This window comes from Zeus faber (genome assembly GCF_960531495.2).
Source record: "Zeus faber genome assembly, chromosome: 3".
Taxonomy (NCBI): Eukaryota; Metazoa; Chordata; class Actinopteri; order Zeiformes; family Zeidae; genus Zeus; species Zeus faber.
The window spans coordinates 32,842,200-32,852,826 of record NC_137190.1 but is presented as its reverse complement, the minus strand read 5'-3'; the positions used below and the strand labels follow the sequence as shown (position 1 = coordinate 32,852,826).

The 10,627-nt window shown below is 42.8% G+C and overlaps 1 protein-coding gene across 1 annotated transcript; it reads right to left on the bottom strand.

The window, feature by feature from the left end:
• Positions 1-1,756: 1,756 nt before the first annotated feature.
• On the bottom strand, positions 1,757-10,145 carry grk1a (G protein-coupled receptor kinase 1 a; the record flags this gene model as incomplete). Its single annotated transcript, XM_079998058.1, has 7 exons — positions 1,757-2,049; positions 2,229-2,430; positions 3,851-3,975; positions 5,283-5,366; positions 5,651-5,808; positions 6,125-6,252; positions 9,444-10,145. The coding sequence occupies 7 exons, from the start codon at positions 10,143-10,145 to the stop codon at positions 1,757-1,759; spliced, it is 1,692 nt and encodes a 563-aa protein (XP_079854184.1).
• Positions 10,146-10,627: the final 482 nt, after the last annotated feature.

The following is a 10,627-nucleotide window of genomic DNA, read 5'->3' as shown; positions in this document are numbered from 1 at the left end:
GGGTGTGTAGTGGTGCTGCACAAAGACAGACTCGCTCCCCATCGGCCCCTTGTCCCTCCTTCTGCTGGGGAGGAGGATTAGCACAGTTCCCCACACCATGACCGGCGCACTGTGCCTACAGAGACATCCTCTGTGCAATGCCGGCAGCCAGTTTGTCAGCATCCCCATCAGGACATTTTGCGGACTTTGTATTGGGTGATGGGGTCGTTGGCGGCGACTGACCCCTCAGATGGGGGCGATGTAGCGATCCAAGGAGGTGGGCCATGGCTTTATGTTGTGTTCAACGCAAAGGATTATGGGTCTGGAGATGTTATGTCTCAGTTGTGTTTTATTATGTGTTTTCAGTTGTTCAGGATGTTCTGGCTACTGTTGCTGACTGAGGAAAGGACCGTGACGTGGACTGACGTAGCTGGTTGTGGCCTCGGGGATTCTGATGTGTATTGCGTTTTTGTAAAAATAAATGGAAGCTTCTGTTGTTGATCGTGCGGTGTAGCAGGCGGTGGCTTATAAAAGTACACCCTGTTTCGACTGATTAATTTGTTTCACAGCATAAGCTTGCCACAATATTTTTTTTATTCCATAATGAAAAATTAGATAATAATATAAATATAATAAAACAAATACATTTCTTCTAGTTGAACTGTTTGACTCTATAGCTTTTTGGAGTACACCGCAGGCGTACATACACAATATACATATCAACACTATATTGCTATAATTCAAAACAGATATTCACAACCCATTTTTTTTTATCATTACCAACATCCAACTAAACACAAAGTATTCACTCCCTCCACAAAACTTCATTCAAATTGGGAAAAGTTAAATTACTCATATGTGTAAGATTACACATTACAATAGGACATATTGCACGGTGCTGTGAAAGTTTTTAAAATTCCACTGAAAAATAAAAATAATAATATAAATTAGCTTTTGTGTTGCAAGATCAAACTTGCAAGGCTACACTAATTAATTTTATTAAACAATAAATACATTAAGGAAATAAGATTTTGTGTTGCAAGATTAAAAGTGCGAGGCCGCACTATTTCATCCAAAGTGTCACTTCTAGCCAAAATAGCAGCTCCGTGTTCGTCAGAACAAGTTTCACACTGAAAGTGACAACAATTCGTAGCGATGAAAGGTTGGACTCTTTTGTTGACATTCAGTTCTTGACGATTTACTCGATTAAAGGAGTCGTTCGACTTTCCGACGCTTGGTTCATTCAATTTAGTTGGTTTAACGACCGGAGAGTCAGGGGGGACTTCGTGTGGATGATGAACGAGAGTTAATCCTTTTCCGTCTGTGAATTGAAGACTCACTCCCTCGCCCACTTCTGTTGTCGGAGTGGCTCCCGACTCCCAAGTCATTTCAAAGAGTTGTTCACTACGAACGAATAATTTGCGAGTCTTGCATCACTATTAGTATAATAATAATAATATAATAAGCACAGTTCTACTCTGATGTTTTTAGGGGTTAGAGAATTTACAGGATAGTAGTGTGCCGGGGGATTATTTTTCATTGTAATAAGTGCCGTGGCAGAAAAAATGTTGGGAAACACTGGCACACGGCACAACATTTAAGCAAGTAGGCCCTAAAACAGTGCTGGGGCATGTAGGTAACTGTGTTGATATGGCTTATTGTAAAGTGAAAGTTCTATCAAAACGTGAGATCTTTGCAACTTTCTGGGGCACCCGTATTTGTCTGTTAGTGCGGCCCAACCAGACGTCGCATGGACGGGGACAAGTGCTCTGTGACCTCAGCAGACGGTGCAGGTGGAGGACTTGGGCGGCGGCTCCAGGATGGATTCGCGGCGCAGGTCGTTGGGCAGTGCACCGGTGGGGCCCCACACCGTCAGCTCGCCATAGAGCCCCGTCTCGATCATCTCCTCCTGCCAGGGGATGGCGATGTTGCCCGAGGCGAACTCGTCGAAGAAGTCCCGGTCAGGGTCTTCCAGTTGCACGCCCTTCACCGTGGAGAAGGCACCCACAGCGTCAATGTCCTTGGCATACACCGTCTTGGAGTCGGGAACAAAGGGGGGCAGCAGGATGCCTGAGGAGGAAGCAGGACAGCAAAGGTTCTTTCCATGGTTTATTTTCTCGAACCCCTTCTCTCTCTCACACACACACACACACACACACACACACACACACACACACACACACACACACACACACACACACACACACACACACACACACACACACACACACACACACACACACACACACCTGCGTCCAGCTTCCTCCAGTTGATGTCGCTGAAGAAGGGATGCGCCCGGAGCTCGTTGCAGGAGCCGTCCTTGAAGCCCAGCCGCTTGTCCACCTCTTTGCAGAGCAGGCTGTCGCAGATGGACCGTGCGTGTTCGCTGAACTGCTCCGGGAAGGTCACCGGATCGTTCAGAATGCGCTTCTTCACCACCTTGTTCTCCACCTTGAGGAGTAGCGAGAAGAAAGGCCCATTATTTCAGTCTTGCTCTGCAAGTGCAGGTTTTGCCGATATTCCTGGGGGCACCCAAACCCGGCACACTAAACCCTAATTTTGGAGAGACATCGGTGAAACACGTTGGTTCCAAAACAAGGCTGGATTTCCTGTCTTGTATCGATCAACTGTAACCTGAATTACTTGAACTTATTAATGGTTTTATTCCTTCTTTATTCCCTATATATGATATTCAATATTATTTGTAGTAGTAAGAGTAGTATAACTCTGATCTTTACATTTTACTTAAACAATGTTCACATCCTCTTCCAGTGGATTGACAGAAGATTCCCGAGAGAGGGAAGGAGGCTATTGGGCCAATCCGCATCCGGGAAGCTCTGGTTTCACCTGCTCCGCTCTGCTGACATCAACTGTATTATTGATCAGCTCTGGGCCTGGCCCGTGGCCATTCCGCTTAACACACACGCTGTGTTTTTGAATGTTCTAATTCTTGTGATCGGTTCTATTTCCCCTCTCTTTATTTATTTGTACTAAGTTAACCATGAATTTCTTACCAAGCTGTTTGTGCTGTATGTCCTGTACTTTTTAAAGTCTATTAAAACTCTGGGAATAAGTGCTATACAGAGTAAATATGGCATTGCCTAATTATTGCCGTCGTATCGTAAAATTCCTTGGGATTCTACGATGAATTTTGCTACTTCAGCAGTTAACCGCTTCGACATCAGTGAGCCAAAAATAAAATATCTTATTAAAAGGATCCTTTTCAGCGATTTCAAACCAATATAGCAATAAACCAAACCTTTCAACAGAGTATTTCCAGCATTAAAAAAAGAAAATTGGTAAAGCAAAAATATACAGATTGATAGCATAGCCATGGTGTTCAAGTTCAAGTTCAAGTTCAAGAGATTATTTGTCACATACATATACATACGGTCATATATATATATGCAGTGAAATGTCATGACACCCAGTGATTACGCGGAATAAGCTCTATAAGCTCTAAAAATACTAAAAACACTAAAATGTGTGTAATCTTTGGCACCAGTGTCTATTTCTTTAATGTTACCCGAATGAATAAATCATTTCTGCACCGCTGTCACTACACATACAGTGTGAAATTAGCTTGGGCAGTGTTTATGTTTAATTTAGAATGAATGTGATCGTACAGAGCAGCCAATGGCTCATACCTGGACACCTAATTTATTAATAGTAATACCCCATGACACCACAAGCAGGCATTGTTGGACCACCAAAGCAAGCCTGCTCAGCTCCGTGTCAAGTGACGCTATGTAATATTTAATGTTTCAAGAAGACACAAGGACCATTTATCAATATCTGGAGAGCATTTGGACAAAAATGTGACAGGGTCAAAAACATGTTGACTGACAGGAGGCAAAAGCTGTTGCATTACCTTCTCTCCTCGAGTCCTGAAGGGCCCCTTGGCCGCCATGAACTCGTAGAGCGTGACTCCAAGAGCAAAATAATCCACAGAGTAGTCATACTCTTCCCCTTTCAGCAGCTCCGGCGCCATAAAACCTGCAGATTTTAAAAATAGGGGGGGGTTATAAACTTTTGCCTCCATCGTGTCATATGAGAACTGTTTTGAACTGAATTTGGTCCTCCAAATTGAACCTTGTTGACCACATTGTACAAACCCCAATGCCAATGAAGTTGGGACGTTGTGTAAAATGTAAATAAAAACAGAATACAATGATTTGCAAAGACAAGATATTTTTTATGTTCAAACTGATAAACTTTATTGTTTTTTTTGCAAATATTCACCCATTTTGAATTTGATGCCTTCAACATGTTCCTAAAAACCTGGGACAGGGCATGTTTACCACTGTGTTACATCACCTTTCCTTTTAACAACACTCAATAAGCGTTTGGGAACTGAGGACACTAATTGTTAAAGGCATCGTAGGTGGAATTCTTTCCCATTCTTGCTTGATGTACGACTTCAGTTGCTCAACAGTCCGGGGTCTCCCTTGTCGTATTTTGCGCTTCATAATGCGCCACATATTTTCAATGGGAGACAGGTCTGGACTGCAGGCAGGCCAGTTTACTACCTGCACTCTTTTACTAAGAAGCCACTCGTCAGACCACAGCACACTTTTCCACTTTGCGTCAGTCCATCTCAGATGAGCTCTGCTTACATGCAGAGATTTCTCCAGATTCTCAGAATCTTTTTAAATGATATTATGGACTCTAGATGATGAAATCCCTTAATTCCTTGGAATAGTACGTTGAGAAACGTTGTTCTTAAACTGTTGGACTATTTGCTCACGCAGTTGTTCACAAGGTGGTGAACCTCGCCCCATCCCTGCTTGTGAACGACTGAGCCTTTCGGGGATGCTCCTTTTATACCCAATCAAGACACTCACTTGTTTCAGGTGTTTTATGAGCATTCCTCAACTTTCCCAGTCTTTTGTTGCCCCTGTCCCAGCTTTTTTGGAACGTGTTGCAGGCATCAAATTCAAAATTAGTGAATATTTGCAAAAAAACAATGAAGTTTATCAGTTTGAACATTAAATATCCTCTCTTTGTAGTGTATTCATTTGAATATATCTTGAAAAGGATTTGCAAATCATTGTATTCTGTTTTTATTTACATTTTACACAACGTCCCAACTTCATTGGAATTGGGGTTTGTCCATGACTCTTTGACCCAACGAACCATGAGTCATTTGCATGCGAGAGAACCTGACAGCAATAAACTGATGCTGACATTACCAGCAAAAAATACCTAAACTGAACTAAACTAAACTAAGCTAAGCTGAACTAATACCAGGTGAGAGAGTGGATCGTTGTAGCGGGGTTGATCTGCGGTTATTTGACCCGTACCTGGAGTTCCGGCGTAGCCCTTGATCTTGCTCTGGTCGTCAGCCAACTCCACGGCCAGTCCAAGGTCAGAGATACGGACATTACCTGCGTGAGCAAACAATGGCAGGATATCAAGTTTGCGTCACAGGTACGCGTGTGGACCACATCTCTCAACTCATTAGCCTTTCGTTCAGGCGATAAACCAAAGATGTCCTTGTCTTCGTGGGGGAAACGGTATCAAAGCGTCAAGCGGTAATAAGGCGTGTCTATGTTATTTGTGGAGTGCAAATGTGACTTCGGCACTAAAGTCAAGTCTTTACATGCCGTAAAGAAAGTTAGCAAAGTTGAAATGCATGAAATGTAAAATGTAACACAAAGACACAGGTCACCTTCGTTGTCCAGCAGCACGTTCTCAGGTTTGAGGTCCCTGTAGATAATTCTCTTCCGGTGCAGGTGCTCCATGCCCTGGATGATCTGGGCGGTGTAGTAGCACGCCCGGGGCTCGTCAAACCCCGGGTTGTTCTCGTCCACATTGTAGATGTGATACCTGGGTAGAATGGAAAGGGAGAAGGAGAGATCAGTTTGGAGGTATGACCATTTGAAAGCATCTAAAGGAGCTATGCTATTCAGACCTTCATTTTTCATCCAGTTATTCAGAGCCTGCCAAACCTTTAGCCATAAATAAGCCTTTTCACAAGATTATTTCACCTAGATGTGTTTCCAATGGCATCAAATGAAAATAATTCATTGCGATAACCCCTAAACCTAACCCCAACCCAAAAACGATTGTGTAGAATATTTGGGGCATAAGTAGGAATTGTCGATGGATAGGCTTAAAGTCAGTGTTAACTACTACGACTCACCTTAAATCTCCTCCATTCATGATAGTCATGATCAGACAGAGCTCCGTCTTGGACTGAAACGCATAAGCGAGGGACACGATGAACCTGCTGTGGACACGAGCCAGGATCCTCTTCTCTACCATGGCCCCCTGGAGGAGAGGGGACACATTTTTTTGTTTGTTTCCTTCAGAACTCTGGATAGCCAACAAAGGTTTTCATTTTCTGTCAGGAGAAGAATTTTTCACAGGGGAATGAAGAGCCATCTCTTCAAGATAGACCTTCAAGAACACCTACTGACCTCTCCGCTTCAGAAGGACACTCAACCTTACCCTAATCTGAATTTTAGTTGATCTTAGCTGGAGCACCTGCTCATGTTATAGTCCTTTCCTGGTCTGCAGAACCTTATCTCTCTAACCTCATCTCAGCTTTACTAACTAAGTCATGTGCATTGGTTTTGACTTCTACCGACAAATGCACTTACTGTAAACCGTTTTGGAAAATAGCCGTTTTGATGTGAGACCTTGACAATCATGGATAATGTGTCTCTTCACTAAAGCAAATTAACCATATCAGACCGAAAGCACCGCCATAAGTCAAGTAGTATGCACCTCTGCTGGGGAAGGAGTGTAAGCTTGATAAGTATATACAGTATATACACACACACACACACACACACACACACACACACACACACACACAGTACTGTGCAAACATTTTAGGCACTTGTGAAAAAATGCTGTAAAGTGAGGATGCTTTAAAAAAGAATGCCATGAATAGTTTTTTATTTCTCAATTAAAAACATAGAAAGTGCGGTAAACAGGAAAAACCTTAATGAAATCAATATTTGGTGTCACCCTTTGCCTTTAAAACATCACCATTCCTCCTAGGCACTCTTGTACAGTCTTTTAAGGCGGGTAGGTTGTTCCAAGCATCTTGGAGAACTTGCCACGGTTCTTCTGTGGATTTAGGCTGTATCAATTTCTTTTGTCTCTTTATGTAAACCCAGACTGACTCGATGACATTGAGATCAGGGCTCTGTGGGGGCCATACCATCGCAGGACTCCTTGGACTCCTCCTTCTTTTCGCTGAGGATAGTTCTTTGTGGCTCTGGTTGTATGTTTGAATTTGTTGTCACGCTACAGACATATTGACACCCTATTGCAGAAGGAATAAAATAATGTCTAAGATAAATGTTTTTTGAGAAACATCTAAAGTGCCTAAAACTTTTGCACAGTACTGTATATATATGCTGTATATATATATATATACACACACACACACACACACGCACACACGCATGCATACACACACACACATACATACACACACACATATAGTATATATATATATATATATATATATATATATATATATATACACATACAGTAGTAGCAGAGCCCGTAGGATCATGAAGGATCCTCATTACCCCAACAACGGACTGTTTCAGCTGCTGCGGTCAGGCAAGCGCCTCCACAGTCACACAGTGAGAACAGAAAGACTGAGACGGAGTTTTTTCCCCACAAGCCATAAGTTCTGTCAATGCTGACCTCACCAGGGGTCCTAACTGAGCCACACACTAGGCTCCACTACCTTCTGTACTATATGTAGCATACTGTACCGCATACTGTATCACTGTTCTGGGTTGTTCGTGATGCCGTATTGCTGCGCCGTACTGTTGTATACTGTGCTGTATTATCCCAATCACTACCTAACTTTATTCACATGCCACTTTAATGCACATATCTGTATATACATAATTGTCTATTCCATATACATAAGCATATTCCCTCTATCTATTCCATTTTATTTCATTTTATTTTTAATTGTATTTTATTTTATTCTATATATTTTTATTTTATTCTATAAGTATTCGACTTACTGTATTACGTTTTAGGAGTCAGTTAGTTGGGCTATTAGAAATTTTTCCTCTGACAAATTGTGTGTTATCACCGGGTGCGTTGCATTACATTTCACTGCATATATGTATGAAAGTATGTATATGTAAGTGACTAATAAAAATCTTGAATCTTGAATCTTGAAGTATATTAATACATATACACACACATACACCGATCAGCCACAACATTAAGACCACTGACATGTGAAGTGAATAACATTGATCATGTTGTTCCAATGGCACCTGTCAAGCTGTGGGATATATTAGGCAGCAGGTGAACAGTCGGTTCTTGAAGTTGATGTGTTGGAAGCAGGAAAAATGGACAAGCGTAAGGATCTGAGCGACTTTGACAAAGGAAAAATTGTGATGGCTAGACGACTGGACTGGGTCAGAGCATCACTAAAACAGCAGGTCTTGTGAGGTGTCCCCAGTATGCAATATGCAAAATCTTCACCTGGTGTTCCACTTATTAACACAGAAGTAACAGCACTTTAGGAGGAGCTCAGGCTGTTCTAATACTATACGATAGCCATCACTTAAGCTGAAGGTACTGTACATGACAAAACATCAAACCCACATCTAATGGATAACTTTCCATTCAAAATAGAAAGGAGGACTAGAGATGAAAAACAAACAAACATCTTTATCTATTTGGGTCTTATTTTATTTAAATGTTGTTTTATTAATACTACTGTAATGACTAACTGCATTACGTTTTAGGAATCAGTTAGTTTCAGTTAGTTGCTCGGTAGTTATTAAGTTAGCTATTATGTCGGTTTAAAACTATTGTGCATAATCTCCGGGTGCGTTGCCAAGACATTTCACTGCATATATGTATGAACGTATGTATATGTATGTCACAAATAAACCTCTTGAAATCTTGAATCTTGAAATTTTAATTGAGAGATTTATATTATCTTATTTTTCTCTAAAATCAGAATCAATTGTGGCAAAAGTAGAAACTAGCGTGGACTTTTCACCAAAAATAACCGTGGAATGAGTGCACTCAACTATCATGAATTACGCCAAATTCAATAACCAAAATGTTTCATATCAGGACAATAAAGCTTAAATGTCACTATTACCAAATTGCATAATAGATCTGAGTAATAGTCTTATGCAATCAGAGCCATAATCTTAGCCACTAAGATGTTCAACTGAAGGTCAGAGTATTTGTCTGGTCATTAATGTCCTAATCACAACACCCTGTGCTTCTAGTTAATGCTTTTGTTAAGCTAAGGGATGTTTCAGGACATGGACGTTTCATTACATTTCACTGCATATATGTATGAAAGTATGTATATGTATGTGACAAATAAAAATCTTGAATCTTGAATGTGCATCAGAAAAGCATAAGAAAAAGGAGATTCAGGGTAAAACCATACGCAACAATCAACAGCTCAACACGTCATTTGTCAGTGAGAGCTGACCAGCTGCCCTCACCTCGTAGCCTTTCCTCTTCTTCAGCCTCTTCTTGTTGAGCTTCTTGCAGGCGTACAGTTTCCCGGTGGCCTTCGTTTGACACGCAGATACCTCCCCGAAACCGCCTTTGCCCAACACGCGAAAGTCCAGGAACCAGTCCTCTCCCATGGGCTGCATCTCCAGCCACTTCCACTGCAGGAACCTCTTCAGGTACATGCTCTCCAGGAAGAAGGTGTAGGGCACTTCCTTCAGGAAGTCCATCACGTTCTCCATGGTCTCGTTGAGGAGGTCGTCCCCGGCCTCCAGGTGTTTCTCTTTTACCTTGGTGATGCCATTCTCCGGCAGGAAGGGGCAGAAATATTTGACGCCGGGCTCCATGTAGCGGGATAATATATTGGCCGCCTTCTTGGCCCTGTCCTCGTCCTCGGCCATGTTGTAGGCCTCAATGTCCTTCCACAGACGGCACGTACCCCTGTACTCGTTGTTGGAGTCGAGGAATTCCTGGAAGAGGCGCTTCCCGATGGGCTGCTCCACGCAGACCGACTGGAAGCCCAAGTCCAGGGTCTCCCTGAGGCCCTCGCACACTGTGATGTGCGGCAGCTTGAGCCGGGCGTGGTACTTCTTGTCCCGGTTGGCCGCCGGGTTGGCGGTGCCGTCGAAGCTCCCTCGGGCTGAGATATAGGCAGAGTTGGCCACCACCGTTGTCAAGTCACCGATATCCATGGTGATACAGCGGAAAGGAAGAAGAGTTATGAAATGAATCAAAATAACCAGCTCTCCGGTGGCAACAGACTCAGTCAGGGGGAGGACTCTCCAGAACCCCAGACAGGACGGAAGATTTTCCAGGGAGTAGAAAGTACCGTTTGTCTGTCACACGCGCAAGACACGAGAGAGTGAGCTCTCAGCAAGGATATCGCAGAATTTGAGACTATAGGATCACACTCCAATACAGACTCTCTCACACACACACACACACACACACACACACACACACACACATCCATCTGACTCATCAACTTTCTCTAAGGGGCTTTGTCCGCTAACTCTATAAGACGTTATCCTGGGCTCATCCACGGGCACGCTGCCAAACAATAGAGCAGGGTACAACACTGAGGGAACGGAAAAGGGGAATTTCCTAAGTTGGAGGAGCAACGGGGGCGAGGCACACTGTCAAAATGTTCATACATGTTAATATGAATATGAAC